The 18,298-nt window shown below is 38.6% G+C and overlaps 1 protein-coding gene across 4 annotated transcripts in view; it reads left to right on the top strand.

The window, feature by feature from the left end:
• The window catches only part of ttc28 (tetratricopeptide repeat domain 28), a 302,774-nt gene that overhangs the window by 55,213 nt on the left and 229,263 nt on the right, over nt 1–18,298 (top strand). The window contains exon 1 of one of the 4 annotated variants that reach the window (XM_012969745.3): nt 10,956–11,821. The exons of the other annotated variants lie outside the window; for them this stretch is intronic. Within the exon in view, the coding sequence (XP_012825199.2) occupies nt 11,795–11,821 (27 nt within the window). The 5' untranslated portion in view covers nt 10,956–11,794. Of the gene's footprint in view, nt 1–10,955; nt 11,822–18,298 lie in introns of those variants that run through there. 4 annotated transcript variants of the gene reach the window in all.

Below are 18,298 nucleotides of genomic sequence, written 5' to 3'. Positions count from 1 at the left end.
AAATATATTTAAGTGCTTCTATGTTGACTTCTGCTTCCCAGTCCAAGAATGCAAGCTTCTTAGCTGTATCATGAAAGTGATCTAAGAGTTGTATAGTGGTTATGGGGTTTCCGCAGTAAGAAAGGAGAAATTGTTAAATTGGTAGGATTAGGCTTGGCCATTAATGCCCAGCACTTAGGCTGAGAGACACAATAAAGCTATTTAAAGGCCTCAAAAGGGAAGCAGGAAAGAGCAGAAGGTGCTTGACCTTTGGTCTCTATACACAGCCCTTTAAGTCAGGATCTAATAAAGAAATTAGGCACATATGGCGCTCTATTGAGTGTGCTGCCAGGGCACAACAAATACAATTAAATACAGTGTCAGTACATTGTTGTTAATACTGATGCAGATGTGTTAGGGACACGTATGTTTGGATTACTTAATTGAGATAAATGCTGGGAAGTGTTTTTCCATGGTCTCATTTACAAATACTGTACCCATGAAGCTGCCTTTGGAAGCTAAAAAACCTATGTTAATAAAGGACTGGCACTTTGTCTGTCAACTATTACAAATCTGAACATTGCTGTAGATTTTGGTTATTTGTATAAACAAAATATAACGAAGATTAAAATAATAACATTTTTTAAAACAGCAAAATGCAGAAACCTTAAGGGGCAGATTTATCAAAATGTGAGTTTAGAGCTTAATACATAAAAAACAATTTTCTGTTCATTTCTATCAGATTTTTTGAAGTGTATTTATCAATGGGTAAAAGTTAGAACTTACCATTTCATAAATATGCTTCTGAAAATCCCATAGGAATGATTAATTATTATTATTATTATTATTAACATTTATTTATAAAGCGCCAACATATTCCGCAGCGCTGTACAATAAGTGGGTTACATACATTGGACATACAGAGTAACATATAGTAATCAATAACCGATACAAGAGGTGAAGAGGGCCCTGCCCAAAAGAACTTACAGTCTACAAGTAAATTGGTGAGTTTTTTTGTATTAAACTCTAAATTCACATTTTAATAAATCTGACCCTAAGTGGGACATTTATCAATCCACGAACGCTCCGAGCGTTCGTTTGAACGTTCCGTGCGTATTTTCGGTGACTTTTTCGTACCGTCCGCAACGTTTTCGTACTTTGCGACAAAATCGGATTGTTGCGCCAAGTATGAAAGTTTTGGATTCATTCAAGCTTCGTTATCGTGACTTTCCTTGGGCCGGGTTGGAGCTGCAGAGTGCCATTGAGTCCTATGGGAGACTTTCCTTGGGCCAGGTTGGAGCTGCAGAGTGCCATTGAGTCCTATGGGAGGCTTCCAAAATCATGCACAGAAGGATCAAAGTCGGAAAGATTTCCCGCTGTTTACAATCGTTCGGTACGAAAATTTCGGATCGCCAATACGATATTACCGTGACTAATACGATTTTTTCGTAGGCATTTTCGTGATATTTGCAATCTTCAGAAATTATCGTATCCAGTCCGAATTTTTCCAATTGAAGATTCGAACTCGGGATTTCATGAATGGGCCCCTAAGTGTCCAACTTGAGAATAAAATATATGAAACAGGAATGTTTAGTCTGTAACCCTGCAATAGAAATGGTCCTGGGAATTACTAATACTATGCCCTAAAGTTGTTCCAGTAGTTGGTCACATTCACACTGGACCATAGATGTGTGAAATCACTACTCCAATACAGGGAATTCACCACTAGCAAGATTTATTTTTGTCCTTAAAGTTTTACTTGGATAAATTAGCCATCATATGAGCAGCATGGACCACCAGAAAGGTTTTACCTGAATGGTCAAAGAACACCATTTGCGTTTTATAGATAATATAGGCAAAGTTGTTTAACAATATAATACTACTGGCTGGAGCCTTATTTGATTGGTCATAATTATGAGAGAGGCATATAGTTGTAGCTTTTTTTTTCTTTCTAATTCTTTCTGTTGCTGAGAGATGCTTACGTAAGTAGTGCTGTGTTTCTAAAATCTTACCATATCTGTATGTCTGCAGTCCATTCTCCCCTGCTTCTGCTCAGTTCTCTGTTTTATTTTCCCATAGTGCCAACTTTATCTTGCAGGATTGTATGGGTTCTGATTATGAGTCTTACATCGAGGAGCATGCTGTAGCTTGTTTTAATTGGGCATATTATATAGATCAATGTAAGCATGCTATAGGGCAGGGATTCCTAAACAGTGACCTGAGAATAAAATGTTGCTCCCAAACCCCTTTGATGTTGCTTCCATTGGCTCATGTAGGGGTATCCCCTACTCATTTATAGTATTGTGTTTGTATATGGAAGGTATGTGAATACACGGTGTTGTATGTAACAGGATTTTGAGTATTATTATATGTTTTTTTTCTACTGTTTATTTGCCACTAACTGTGTTAAATGCCCAAACGCTAACATCCATATACACATTGCTTGAATGGACCAGAAATATTCTCTGGGAAAGTGTGTAGACACTGAGGAAAGTTAAAATAACCAACAAAAAACAAATTGGAAAAAATCTGGAAGTAATTTGGATAATGTAATGAAAATGCAGCGTTCCTGGCACTGAGCAAAATATTCATATAGTGTTACTGGATTATAAAAATAGTTACAGGAGGCAGCAGTTTCTGTTCACTGTATTGGTAAATGGTAGCCCAGTTTAGCCTTTGGGCCCTGCATTTTGTTGGGTACGCAATAATTCTGTCAACACAAGAATGTTCCTGTCAGTTTCTAGCATATTGAAGAAGCCATATTTGCTGATTGTGGTGTTGAATTATATGTTTGCAGTCTGTACTGTATTAGATCAGGCCCTGAAAGTATGTGTTTTGGTTAATATTCCTATTCCTGCCAGCTGGTGGCAATGTTAATAATACTGTATGCATACCTCCCATCTGTCCAGTGTGGAGTCTAGTGTAAGTGGTGCCCAAGGCAAGCCCCCAGTGAAGTGACGAGTGTGTGAAGGGAAAATGGGGTGCTGAGGAGCAGCGGGTAATGCAGTACCAAGCAGAGTGAGGGTCGTGATGATTGATGGTGACAAGCAGGTATCATTGCGTCCATCTTGTATCACATAGCTAGGCAGCAAACTAGGAGTAGACAGAGAAGTTGTGTCCAGCACCTCTAGAGGAGATTTCAAAGCAGCAGCGTAAGGGGGGGGGTGTCTATTTAGAAATCACAGAGCAGTATATGCTAGTGCATCAGGGATAGTCCCTTCTTCAATAGTAGATAGTATGTTTGTTTACACATTTTTTTTTCGAGCCTGCATACATACCAATGTTTCCAATATGTGTAACATTATCAGAACTTCCTTAAGCATTTTCTCTTTGACAATTGTAAAAGCTGTTATTCCTGTGTGGGGTATTTATACTGCTAGTTAAATTATTTGGAATAAGTGCTACTAAACGCTTACCTATTAACATTTGGAAAATAAAGTACATTTAGGCCACAGACAGTGCCGTGCCCCTGAAATGCCTCCCTCAGACTGTTTCAAGATTTTTTTTGCATATGCTGTTTGGCAGTGGCCTGCCCAAATAGGGACAGCTGGGGGGTATGTAGCCGAAACATGATGATATGAAACCCAAAAGAGGTTTTAGCCACACTGCATTTAATTATTGATTTATAGAATTTATACAGTATGACACAGACAAACTGTAGACAAAAATACAACAGAAGTAGAAATATGCATTTAGGTGCATGCATGAAATCCTAATAGATTACAGCATAAATTAAAAAAAAAATGCATGGCAATAAATTATGAAAAAGGCCAGTGACTATCAGATGTATCCTTGTAAATACTAGGTAACCTTAACTGTGATGTGCATGACATCAAAGAATAACAGTCATTATATGGGCATCCTTTAACTTTCTTGAACTTACTCTACTAATATTACTACTTCTGAACCCTCAACTTGATGGGTTGTAGTATAACAACATCTGGAGATCTGTAGTTTGCGTGCTCCTGATCTAACCTGGAAACTTAATTTGAAAGATAATTTGTCAGTCATTACCTGTAGGAAGTCATAGTCAAGGAAGCATTACGGAAATATTTTCTTCACTTCTTCTATTCTATTTCTCCAAATGTTCACTAAGTAATCCTAAGGGCCCTTTCGAAAATAAAAGGGTGACTTCAATGTACAGCAGCCAGATGTGCACACGCTACGTGTACATACACATAATAGGGTAATTGTATCATTAAGGGAAACCAGTAGAACACGCACTCACCATTTTGATTAATGCTAATTGTGGCATGTAGGCTTATTACTGGTGCTGGGGGTTGAGAGTTGCCTTGGTTTCTCCTATTATTTCATATTACAAATATCTGGTTCAGTATTGTTTAAAAGATCAATCCTAACAAAGGAGAAGAATCTTAAGGTAAAACATGTACACATGCTTTCAATCTTGAATATTTCAAGTACAATTCACTCACAATTCATTTGGCAATTTAAAAATGCACCCATTTTATCAATTTTACATTTGTACTGTTTATAAATAAAAGTACAAATAAACATATAAAGCTTAGGATGGTAATGTGCTCCTCATAGACCCCTGTATTGTTTTATTGGGTTTTACAAAACTAAAGGAGCAGGTATGGGAAAATAATAGAAATTCAGAATAGTCAAGAAAGATCATCTTAAGAAAGGACTTGGCTAGGTTAAGTTATATTGTTCTGGAAAATGCCACCAAGGGAGTATAGCATCTTTCTAATTTGTGTAAATGACCTTGTTTTTTTTTTTTGCAAAGGATCTCATAGGACTTCTAAGATCCTAGTCTGCAACTTAGTCAGTTGACCCTAATATTAATTTGAACATGAGAAGATTGTGCATGTTGTTTTAAGAAAACCATTTTAAAATACAACTACTTAAACAAATGCTCATGAATATTGCTGAATGTACTTATCATTGAACATTTTTTTTTGGTGTGATGTGCTGATGTGCTTGCCATATGTATGAGCCTTTATACATAGATCTGGTTTGGGGTTTTTTTCTGCTTCATGTTACTTTTGTTTTTATTTAATGTTACCATCTTGTTTCATATATAATGATGCTGTTCATTTTTCTTATTCCGATAAATATATTGTTTGCAGCACTATGCTATATATTGTAGGAATTAATATTGGGTATGCAGTGATAAACACAGGCTGAAAGCTGGCTGATCTCTATGTTTGTGCATTTTTACTGCTCTTCTATGCAACATACCTTTATACAAAACACCTGCCTGAAGCAGTTAATAAGTACTACGATCCTGCTGTACCCTGCATTGACAGTCACTCACCCACTAATCAATCAACAATGGTGTTATTAGGTTTGCAACCCACCCCCCCCCCCACACTCTAACCCCACACTAAACCTAACATGTTTCATGTCTCTGATGGGCCCCCATGAGGGTGCGGCACCAAGGGATGTGCGTATGGATTCCCCGTGCACCATCCCAAGGCGGGTGCAAGTACAGGGTGCAAGTTTTATAGCACTTTGCCTCCTTTTAATAAATGAGCCCCTTCAAAAGCACACCATCAGCTTCTTTCAAAATAGGCAAGTAAAATGTAAAAAATAAAGAACCTAAGAAGGGGCTTTGATGCATCAGTGAGCGAGTAGTTATTTACGCTTAGGATGACAGTAATATTTCTGGGAAGAGTCAAGAAGTGTGGATTTTGGTTTTTGGGAACCACTGACATCCTCTAAATCTGCAAAGTATCCTTGAGAAAATATAGATGAGTCAGTTTTTAAAGGCAGCCACAAGAGCAGGGTTCTGAAAAGCAGCAAGAGAAGTGCTATTTTAGGGAACAGTATTTGTATGGCTAGAGTATAACCACACAGGACTGTGTATCCTGGAGAAAGAGGATATCCATTAGTTATGTACTGTACCCCTAGTCATCTGTTTATGAGAATATTCTGTAGCTTTTACCTATCCTTTGCAGGAGTATAATGCTCACACAACTTATAGTTAAAAAAAAACAAAACACCTGCATTGGAAACTGCTATCGACAACCTTTATGTCCCTAGGGGGAAACAAATACGTTGCTGGCAATATAATGTTTGCCTAAGTTTTCTGGACATCAATAACTCTCTCTATGTACATTGCTGTGAACTCTTGATGGAAAGGGTCAGTCTCAGCCCACTTACTGATGGCTTTTTAGTATTAAAGTGAAATTAAACCTTTTTTTACATCTTTCATAACATTGTCTTTGCATGAGCTTTATAATTTTGCCATAAATGTATTTCCTGAGGCTTTTACATTTCCTATCTGATCCCCCATCTTTCTCTATGAGGGGGCGGCCATATTTGTGCAGCAGGAGTCTGTTAGCATTAGAAGCTATAACTGACGGGCTGAGAAGGGACAGTCAGGTTGGCAAAACAGTCAGGTTTGGGAACTTCAAGTAACAATTACTCACAAAAGCAGCCCTATCAGTGAAAAATGATCAACATGACTTATAGGTAACTTTTTATGTAGATTCATATTTTAAAAATGTATAAATGAATGAAAAAAAAATAACCCTGATATTGAAAGGCTTTGTAGAAGATGAACAACATTAACTCTAATTATAATAAGCAGCAGTACCTTTTTCTATATATAAAAGATACAATAAAAAGTGTATGAAATCTTAAAGCAGCATTATGCAATGCAGGTCTAGATTCCTCATACAGTTTATGATTTGTATTGCTTTGTGCAATAGTATGTAGCTATAGCAGCTCCCACTACATACATAAATAAGGCTCTTTGTGCAGAATAACCATAGGTTTAAAAAACATAAACTCTTTGGAATCCCTCATACAAATGCAAAGTGTATACTTACAGTAAATTCATCTTTCCTCGGTCCCCAAGGCAGCAGCGAGAGAGAGCTGTGTATCTCCGGTAGGAAGCCCCATCCCCTTAATGCCCCACCAATATTATGCCAGTGTTTAACAGGGCAGGGGAAATTATGCTACCTTTTGGGCTGATGGAAAAGGAATTTATGGGAAGAAAGAATTATGAATCACCCTCATGTCCAAAGGCAACAGTAATAAGGGAAATACAAAGGAGTGTAATGGCGCGATTAAGATTAAAAGCAAACAAAATTTATTGAGCAAAATTCACTTTCGCTCTGGTCCCGCGGGCAATGTGTGTGCGGTTCCAGGTTAATCTTTGGGTCTGTCTGAATGCATCTAGGCCCCATGAACTGCTGTTAATGAGAAGAACCTTCGTCAGCTTTGTTTTTTTCTATGTCACAAATATGTGAGGGGTTTTATTAAAAATTAAAATTCTTATAGTTGCAGTTCACCCTTTTCTAGAATTAGTCTATGGTGGGAGAGGTTGTAGTCCATGCAGACACTGTCTCCCCCTGAATATATCTGTCTGACAGGCCCCTGAAGCTAGCTGCCACCTAAGCCAATATGTTTTAGCATGCCCCCAACAAAAGCTTTCTATCCTATCCTGAATTTTCTGTGGGTGCCTCAGTCTCTCTGACCTGCCAGTCTTTAAATATTCCCCTTTCCTCTGCTTTTTTATGCCTTCTGAATTATTACCTGGCAGCAGCCATTTACTGTATATCCTCTATACAAAATATAAGCAACTGATATATGGTAGAACAAATTCACACAATAAATGGTAGGAATACTGTAGTTTGCTATGCCACTGTGAAGAGCAGCTAACTGTAACTCAGGCATTGGACACTGACTAAGGCAATCATTACATAGGAAATGCATTAATATTTAAATGCACCAGTAGAGCAATGTTAAATTCTAATGGGCAGCATAGCATCACAGTACCACTGCCTTGCAGAACTGGGGTCTTGAGTATGATTCTAACCAGGGTACTAACTGCAAGGAGTTTGCATCTTCTCTCTGTGTCTGCGTGAGTTTTCTCCAGGCACTCTTGATTTCTTCTAATCAACATATGTGCAGGTTAATTGGCTCCTAATGAAACTGACCCTAGTATGTGAGCATTGTATGAATGTGATAGGGGCCTGTGATTGTAAGCTCCACTAGTGGGCAGGGACTGTTGTGAATGATGATCTATCGCTTAAAAGCACCGTGTAACATAGCTATATATAAAGTATAATAATAAGAAATAATCAAGTCATAGTGCCCTGTTATAGAACGTTACTAAATGTTTACAGACTGGGTTTACGACAAAGTTACGCCGCTGTATTCTAAGAAAGTATGTAATAACATTTTAGTGGTTTTGCTTTGGTTGCTATTTGCAATGTATTAAGATCGAAAACAGTATTTGAAAATCATGTAAAAAAAAAATAAAAAAAAAAAAAATATATATATATATAATGTAGATTAAGGAAGGTTATTTTTTTAAATGTGAGTGCCTGTTTCAAACTATTTTATATACATGTGTGTGTATATATATATATATATATACACCAATGTATAATCTATACACTATGGGGCTGATTTACTTACCCACGAACGGGTCGAAATGAGTCCGATTGCGTTTTTTTCGTAATGATCGGTATTTTGCGATTTTTTCGTATTTTTTGCAATTTTTTCGGCTTCTTTACAAATTTTTCGTTACCAATACGATTTTTGCGTAAAAACGCGAGTTTTTCGTATCCATTACGAAAGTTGCGTAAAAAGTTGCGCTTTTTTCGTAGCGTTAAAACTTACGCGAAAAGTTGCGCATTTTTCGTAGCGTTAAAACTTAAAAGGTGCAAAGTTTCGCGTAAGTTTTAACGCTACGAAAAAAGCGCAACTTTTTGCGCAAGTTTTAACGCTACGAAAAATCGCCAGATTTTACGCAACTTTCGTAATGGATACGAAAAACTCGCGTTTTTACGCAAAAATCGTATTGGTAACGAAAAATTCGTAAAGAAGCCGAAAAAATCGCAACAAATACGAAAAAGTCGCAAAATGTTCGTTTTCAAGTCGGAACTTTTCCAATTCGGGTCGGATTCGTGGGTTAGTAAATCAGCCCCTATGGGTTAAACCTACTTATTACATATAAAGGTGACTGATTAGTTTATTTGGTCAGACAGTCCCCTAAAATTTATAGACAGATTTAGTTGGGTCCTAAATCAGAGTTGGGGGGGGGCTGCTGTTTCCTGATCCTGCTGTATACTACATGCAGTTCCACAACTGACCAGGAGGGGGTCATTGTTCTGTCTTATAAAAGGATGAAGCTGGAAGTGCTCACTCTTTTTTTGGATCCTACCTTAGCAGGAAGGTGGAAGAAGATTGAAGCCTAGGTGAAGGCAGCACTAGTAAGGGAAGTTAGTTGTTAGGTATTCTCTTTTATAGCTCCCCATAGAGTCCTGGGTGACCGTCCCTCAGGATAGAGACTCAAGTGACTTAGGGGTAGATGCTGTTCAGCCTAAATTCCACGTGGCGGTCCTGACTGTTGGGGTGGAACATGTGCAAGTTGGCTATCTGCAGACTGGTAATTAGCCTGTGATGGGCAGACACTTCTGAGGGTTCTATTTGAGAATATAAGCTGATCAACTCATCATTCGTGCCTATTCCCCTAGAAATAAGTTATTCTGTGTTTTAAGAAACACTGTTGCTCATTTATTAATTCTATGTGAGAATTGTAGTTCTGCAACACCCTTCCTCCAATATAAGCTGAGCTGCATGCATAATTTATTTGGTAATGTGTATAGTATTTGGAACCTTAAGCACTTTTGTGTAACTATACCCTTACACAAATAACATGAACACATTTCTTTTGTGTTATAGGCTTGATAAAATGTATTTACTTTTAGGAAGGGTTCATTTTAATAACAGTATTAATTTATAGGCATTCCTCTTTTTTTGGGTTACAGTTCTCATAGTCCCTGTATGATGGTTGCCTGTTCCTAAGTTAAAGAAGAAGGAAAGCTACAATCACTAGGGGGGTGCCAAAATGTTAGGCACCCCCAGTGATTGCAATCACTTACCTTATGTCAATGCAGCGACAGAAGAAGGAAGAGGATATCTCTCTTGCAGCCACAGGGTATCTGCAAGAGAGCAATCCTCTTCCTTCTTCTGTCATTCCGCTGCTTGCGCATGTGCAGTAAAGTGAAAAGCCAAGCTTTAACAAAATAGTTGTCTTTTTCACACTACTGCGCATGTGTCAGCCCCGGGATCACAAAGATAGAAGACACAAGGAAGAGGGTCGATTGTTCGCAGCTATCCCATCTGGTACGATATTCTCCTAACAGGAGCACCAGTATACGGTAAGTGATTACAATCACTGGGAGTGCCTAACTTTTTGCACCCCCAGTGATTTTACCCTTCCTAGTAGCAGCAGCAACTTTTTCACTTTTTACTAAACTCCAGAAAATACCCTACCATAGACAGTACTGAGAAATGCCTCTGCTAAAACACAGGAAGAGACAATTGTCAGTAAATGATCAGCATTGTCTATTTTAGTAGCCACAACAAGTAGCTGCTACTAGTAGCTCTGTGTGTCTTCGCCCTTAAGGGCTCTGGCACACAAGGGAGATTAGTCGCCCGCTACAAATCTCCCTTGTTGTGGGCGACTAATCTCCCCGATATGACATCCCACCGGCAAAAATGTGGGATGTCATATCGGGGAGATTAGTCGCCCGGGCGGGCGACTAATCTCCCTTGTGTGCCAGAGCCCTAAGGGCAGTGACACATGTGGAGATTAGTCGCTGTGTGACTAATCTTCCCGAAATGCGATCCCACCGGCTAGAATGTAAATCTCCGGTGGGATGGCATACATGGTGGCGCGATTTGCCGAAGTTGCCTTGAGAGGGAACTTCAGCAACCCCGTGTCACAGCCCTAAATCTTTTTCCTTAAAGCTATGTTTAGGTTAGGTAAGATTAAATTTATTGTCTATAGGTGCATGCTTTTAAGAGTTAAAAAAAAAAAAATATATGTTGAATTGTAAAACTCATACATGCAAAAGTACTGTATTGTTAAGGGGGTTAAAAGATCAGAGTACTGCTGAAGGATAGAATGCAAGAGACCCATGAGATGAGCTGACTAGCAATAAGACCCTGAAGCCTGTGGCACTGTCTTGAGCAAGGCAGTGCAGCCTCTGCATATACTAGAAGGGAAGGAAGTCATTAGTGTAGAGGAGTACATTTTGTTGCTGTTGCAGGATTTCCTTCCAGCATTTCCCAACCAAAATTCCATGGTTTTTAGGGAATTTTGTTTTTGTTTCTGTTTTCAGCTAAATAAGAGCTCTTAGAACTGTCCACACAGCACCGTTCCTGCGCGCATTGCAAGGATCCCAGGCAAAGCAAAGCAGCAGATTTTTTATCTCTTATGGGACCGTACCTTGGAATTTACTTTTTTTGGAGGAAAGATGCAGGAAGGCGGCTGTAAATCTTTGCGCACAACTGCAAAGCTGCTCGGAGGACAGTGAGTTTGAGAGAGGGGATCAGACTTGTTTGTGGACATGAGCAGATCAGATGTGTGCAGGGCAGCCTGAGCCAACAGGACACTTCTGGCTTTTGGATTGCAGATGTGAGCGTTTATGACAAAAGAAAACTGCTGTAATCTGGGCTAAAAAGGCAGCTTTTTCTGACAGTGTGCCCTGCGTTTCTCTAGCACCATGAAACCCTGGATGTTATATCACATCAGCGTACTGCCTTCACTTCTTCTATGATCTTCTTACTATTCATCTTATTTCAGGCTTTCTTTAAAAAAAAAAAAATATTTTCTGGATTTGGCAAGGAGGAAACTGGAATCACCTTCTAGGGTTTTTTTTTTTTTCCTGTTTTTTGGGTTTTTTTTTGTTTTTGCTGTTGATTTCCAAAAAAGTAAATATGTTCCATGTTTAAAGGGGAAAGAAGCATGACTATCACCAACTGTATAATCCTTATTCCTGCACCTATCTCTCATATATCTTGATGCTCAACATTTTTGCCTACAAATATGATGAAATGGCAGCCCCGGAAGAAGGTAGGTAGATGTGAGAGCGCAGGCTGTGCTTATTATTTTATTATTGCAGTGCTTTTTCAGCTAGAGCTGCTGGCTACATTTCTCCTCAGCAGGATGCTTTTCCTCCCAACTATTCATGTGCAGTTGTAGGCAGCTGACCCCCGGATAACTTTTTGCTTTTGTTATTCCTCTCCCCATACCGTGGGCTGGCAGGCAGTTTAAATCTGTTCTTGTGAATTTGCAGTGTACTATGCGTTTTAATCCGTGTAATGCTAAGAGGTGAAAAAAGGGGCGTCTGCTGCATCTACAAAAGGATCTCACACTAAGAAGACTCAATCATTCTTGGATTACATTTAATGCTGACTGCCACCAAGTTCTATTTTTTTCACCAGTTGTCTTAAAAAAAAAAAAAAAAACTTTGGTAGAAAAAACTGAGAAATTATTTTTCTTTTTATGATCATGTGCATTGTGGAGTGAACTGTTACTTGCCTAGCCTAGTATTTCTGTGCCATCAAGGGTTAGATGTGCTGCAAGGCAACAATGCCTAAACTGTTGTCCATCACATGCTGCTAAACTACAACTTCCAGCAACCTTTATGGTCAAGGGATGCTGGGAATAACAGTGGAACTGCAGCGGAAGGGCTGCAGATAGTTGTATATAGAAGTATAAAGTGTCAGTTTCTAAATATGCCCGTCCCATTGTTATATACGTAACAAAATCTGTCAGCATGATTCGTAAAATGATCTTTGTCATTATGGATTGTGGTTTATTGTTAGACATTCCAGAGGGCTTAACTTATGTGAAGTGGTGGTATTAGTCGAATAAATTTGAGACCATTATATTTTCCTTCAAAAGCTATTGATCAATGTAAAATCCCATAAAGTGTGTATAAAAGGATAATGTACATATGTCATCATCTTTTTTTTTCCAAAATATCTGAATCTTTGTTGTTACTCTTTTAAGACCGATGAAGTCATTATTGTAATATTTGGTTATAATATTTGATGGCTGTCCCTGGCTGCTGGTTGTTGCATTTGCTTTTAGAAGAACATAAATAGTTAATGCCTTTTTCTTGGTGAGTTCCTCTCGGGGCCCACTGGGGGGCGAGCACAGATGTAACAATGGAACATATGTTTTCTTAATAGATCTAAGGCAAATAGTAGCATGACTAACACTTTTGGCTTACATACCAGTGCTGGAAAAAAGGTTAAACGTCTGCTCGAAAGATGCTTACTTTAAGTGAATGCAGTGTTATGATAGCGAGCGCTGCAAAACCAATCCACAGAGCTGGGTTTTTAGAAAGGCTCAGGGATTTGTCTCTACAGTGGAAATATATAGCTGATCTACACTGACCACAGACATGGACTGCAGGCTTTTAAATAGACTTCAGAGACTGCTACCACTGCAGGAACAATGGTTGCATGTGCCTGACTTTTGGGAAACAAAAAATAAAATTTATCCGAGATGGTTAACTATTTTAAGAGTGAGTTTTGTAGAGTTAAATTGAGTTAATTTGTAAATGGGATGCTCTGAGGCACTGCCTGTGGGCTTTCCAGATGTCAGAATGTTGTACAGAGGGAAGGGACTGTATGCTGACACAATCCCTTTGTTGTGGTGACAAATTGATACTGTGACGTTGGCCAGTTGTGCACTTTGTAGAAACACGTACCATATGCACACTTTAGAAGACATTGTTGTGTATGTTGATGACTTTCCCAGGTCATATGGCAAAACGGGTTCTACCCCAAAATAAAATGCAGTGTATGTGTATATCTCAATGCTGTTTCTCTGTCACATTCCAAAGTAATTGCAAGAAAAAAGGCCCAGGCATTCACTGCTAAAAAATAAGTCAGTGGAAAAGTTTTCCGTTGTGTACAAATGTTTTTGTCTGTGGCAACACAAGGACCTCTATATAATTCCTTCATCTACGACTCCCCATTTCTTGAGACCTGAGCAGTTGTGCAGTGTCAACAGAATGTGCTCAGTCATACATTCGGTATAGCTGTGAGATATTTCGATGAGATATTTTGTGCAGTGGGACACACCAGATGCCACAGAAGCATATGACACATCCATATTTATCTCTTCTTCCATTATGGGTATTAATAAGCATTGCAGCTATTATTTATGGAACCCAAACATATCCTTTGTGCCCTTTGACCTTATTAAACACATGCAGGAACTTGACCCTTTCATTAGGTTGTTTAATATCTTTACACAATGCTGACTGCAGTAGCTGTAATAAAGCCTTGAGATACAAAGCCGGGAGATCCCTGCTGAGTCAGATCAGATAACTATAATGCATGTATCAGATCTTATAGGGACCTCTGGGTGTCACAGCCATAGTGAACATTGGTGCATTAATAAAAACTCGTCGCATTTCTGATTGAATGGCTGCTCGCTAAGGGTTGGATTCAAAGAGTCTGTTTTTACAATTCATGTGTGAGGTAAAAAATGGTTTTGTGGGTTGTGGTTTTTTTTTAGGGCCATGAGTAAAAATAAGGAATGTTATTTTTTTGGCAACCGGAGCCAGTGCTGTCTCTGAAATGCTAAGGCCAAATGAAAATAAATATTTTCTTTAAGTATTTCTTTCCACTGGTTGTGTTAATATTAAAGCAAGATGCGAGAGCGATTGTTTAAGTGCTTACAGACTGAATATGTAGTGTCACATACTGTCTCCCAAACAACATATGACACTGCAGTGTTTGCTTAATGTATATCATGGATAGTTACATTGTTTATTGCCTGAATACCCTGGGACTATCCTCTTCCGTTTGTGAAGCTCCTTCCTTATTACGCTGAAATTTTATAATACTAGATGAGACAGGTAGAATTCCCCTAAGAACATGCTCTCTAGACCTCTGTTCTTCAGTCTGCTGTTGTGGGGGAGTATAATGGTTATACCGTGTTCTCAAGGTTCTGCACATTCTGTATACAAAATACAAGTTGTTATCAGTGTATGAAAGAAAATATTGACCAGCTTGTTGCATTTGTAAATGCTTTTATCAGGGGCTTAAATAGAATTTACCCCATAGCAAACTAGTTTGGAGCCCCAACAGCCCTTTGACAAAACCCCTTTGTATTGTGAACATTTAGGAAAATTGCAGGATACTCACTGTGCCCTTTGTGCTGTTGAGCCTAAAGCAGTGTCTGGGACTGCATTGTTATACCCTATAATTCCATAATCAGAAGGAGCTTTGGATAAATGCCATTGCACGTGCCATTTTTGGCAAGCAAGGTTAGAAACCAACATGCACATCCCCCAACCTGCTTGAAATCAAAATCATCCTTATTCCATCATACCAGTGTGGCACCCAGCCATGTGTCTATTCACAATCCAAGGGGGCATCCTGCTGCAAGCCCACTGAAACCCACTAGCTGTCTAGTGACTACTTTAGAGAATGTTCTATATCTCTTTGGGAAAATCTTTCAAAAGCGAAAATAAAACGTCATGCAAAGTTGGCTTAACAACACCAACAAATCTTACTCCTTTCTCTGTCACTATTTATTTTGGAGAGTGCAGATTCGCCATGCAGCCTATTTATCATAGTGTCTCAAGTCTCTCATTGCTTTGATAATTAAGGTCTATACAATAACATTGGAAAGCTTCTTATTTATCTTGTGTGAGAGTTATAAAAACCTTTTGCGAATAGACCTCAAAGTGATTTATTGCTCAACCGAGATGTTGTTTGTGGTTACGTCTCCCCATTTCATCGATCTGGCATTTTAGAAATCCAAGTAGTTGGTTTCAAATGTTATGACTAATAAAATTTTGAATAAAGGTATTCTAAGGGCTCATTTACAATAGCATGAATTCAGTCAAGACTGTATTGTGACATTATCTTGCAACGTGCTGTATGTGACATCACTTCTGGGCATGTGACACAACCTCTGGCGCTGTGCTGATCAGGTACGCACTAACCCCCCTCATCCCACCTCTGCCCCAGGTAGGATCCAGTGCAAGTGGAAAGGGTTTTTTTCACAAAAAAAAATGATTTACCATATAGGCATCCAAGGGCTGCCCCCTAAAGCTGCAGCCCTAGACACAGGCCCTCAAGTGCTTATATGGAAAATATGGCCCCTTATACAGTTGGCTATAACAGCCTATTACTAATTAGTTGTGATCATATTGCTGGAAATTAGAAAACAATGCATATATCTAACTGGTTGCTATGGGCTGCCGCACCAGTGCAGATAACTACCTATTATGGTAAGTCAGCGTCTTTGTTTATTGCTTAGAACTATCTCTTCAAAGATCACAACAGAAGCAATGCTGATTATTTGCTGGTTAAAGAAAAAGGATAAAGTGATTTACCTTGCCCATTTTAAGACTGTAAGCTCTGATGGGCAGAGTATTCTTTTATTGTTTAAATTCATCTGTATTTGATGTATACCCTCTTCTGTTGCACAGCGCTGCCAAATATGTTGATGCTTCATAAATACTTAAAGATAATATCTGTTCTTTTTTTATTCACCCACTGTATGTGCAGTCAGTCTCTTCAGCCTTCACTTTCAAGGGTCTCTTTACTACTGATGGAGCAAAAGCAAGTGCACTCTTTACCATGGAGAGTGGTAATATGAATAACTCAAAAGATTTAGTGCTGCACACTGCAACAGAATCCATCCATCACCATCACTGTGCAACATTGTAGAGTTTCAAACCTAGTCTCTAGGTAACATATTTTCCTTTTATATAGTCTATGTTCACTTTCCTTTCATGTTGATGGCATTAAATATGTAATACACACAAACACTAAAATAAACATGTCTGATAAAATCAGCAGGTGCCTATAGAGTGTTCCCATTATGTGACAGTATTTTGTAGGCCTGCTTTGAGTTTCTGATGCTAGATGTGGTAGTGTATTGACAGTTTTAGCTTAGATTTAGTGCATTAAGGGCAGTGGCACACAGGGAGATTAGTCGCCCCGAGATAAATCTTCGTTACCCAGCAATGTCATCCCACTGGCATGGCAAGAATGTAAATCACTGGTGGGGTGGCATGCATATCGCTTAGGTTCCTGAAGTCGCCCAAAGTTTCCTTGAGAGGCAACTTCGGGAAACCAAAGCAATGCGTATGCCACCCACCAACGATTTACATTCTTGTCGGTGGGATAACATGTCAAGGAGATTAGTTGTCCGCGGTAATGAAGATTTATTGTGGGCAACTAATCTCCACATGTGTTACTTACCTTAGCTTATGATAACATGTAAAAGTAGGTTATCAAATGGCTGCACATATTTAGTGTTAGCTCCACTATCAAATGGCTGCACATATTTAGTGTTAGCAAGCATATTCTGCAGTTCTGAAGAAAATTGTAAAATTGAATTTCGTTTGTAGTCTTAGAGAGGAAAGTAGTTAAGAAGGACAAAAGGAGCTCCATTAGTTCAATATTCTGGTTCAGATATAACTAATAAATTAGAGTGTTCAATTAAGGAAATGATTGCATTGTTCCCTTGTGTTAACCAAAGCTTTGTGATAGCGCTGGGCACTCGTTTTGAGTGCCCAACGCAAAGGGCAATTTTGTCTTTCTGATCTTTCAAACCTTACCTGCTTAATAGGAAATTCAGCAGCTCATGATATTAATTGCCTGTCTGTGGTTCCAAGCTATATCATTAGGAGGAAACACAAGTTATGCAAAAATACACAATGCAGCATTTTATATAATGTTAAAGTTCTCATGGATTCTGTGCCACCATAAGCACATTTATGTATGCTGTATACTTAATAACATCCTGTTGTAACCAAATGTCTTAAAGTGCTTTGGTTTGGGTGTCTAGAACACTGGGACATTATGGAGATGGTTTTCCTGAAAAGGAAAGCCTGCTTGGCTAGTTACCCCCATTGGCCCATGTATGGAGTTGTTGGCCAGCATTGAACAGATTAAGCATTGCTACTATAGTGATCTGTGGATACGTACAGTTTGGATAACAAACATTTGGTTAATTTATGTTACAGGCTTGCTGATTAGCTGGACAGTCAGAAAACTGAACAGCGTACAGATGGCTTATAGGGGTACTGTACCCTCTTTTCCAACCTTTGATCATTGAATAGGTGTGTTGAATATACCTTTTAAGAGATATCTATGGGTTTTGTAATTTCTTGGACTAAACAGGGAAAAAAACTGAACTAGAAAGTACTTTTCCAACTTCCTGGTTCCTATGAGTGAGCTGCTTAAAGGACATGACATAATAAAAATAATTAAAAATGTTTAGTGCTTTAAAAGTTATTTGTAAATGTAAAAGCAGCATTTGCCAAACTCCTTGTTGCTTATTTTGAAACAATGTTGCAATGGTTAGTCTCCTCTAGCAAGTTAGGTCTGTCGGTCTGCTGCCTTGTGTTACATTGTTTCAAATGCCACCAGGGCAGAGAATAGAAAAGGACAGACAAACGCTACTTCTAATAGCAATTATATATACAAATAACTCGAAAACCATTACAATTTTGTAGTGAATGTATATTGCAAAGTTGCTGAGAATAATGTTTTCATTTATTACACA

Source organism: Xenopus tropicalis, chromosome 1, assembly GCF_000004195.4.
Source record: "Xenopus tropicalis strain Nigerian chromosome 1, UCB_Xtro_10.0, whole genome shotgun sequence".
Lineage (NCBI taxonomy): Eukaryota > Metazoa > Chordata > Amphibia > Anura > Pipidae > Xenopus > Xenopus tropicalis.
The sequence above is the reverse complement of the archived record's forward strand: the minus strand, read 5'-3'. Positions and strand labels throughout refer to the sequence as shown.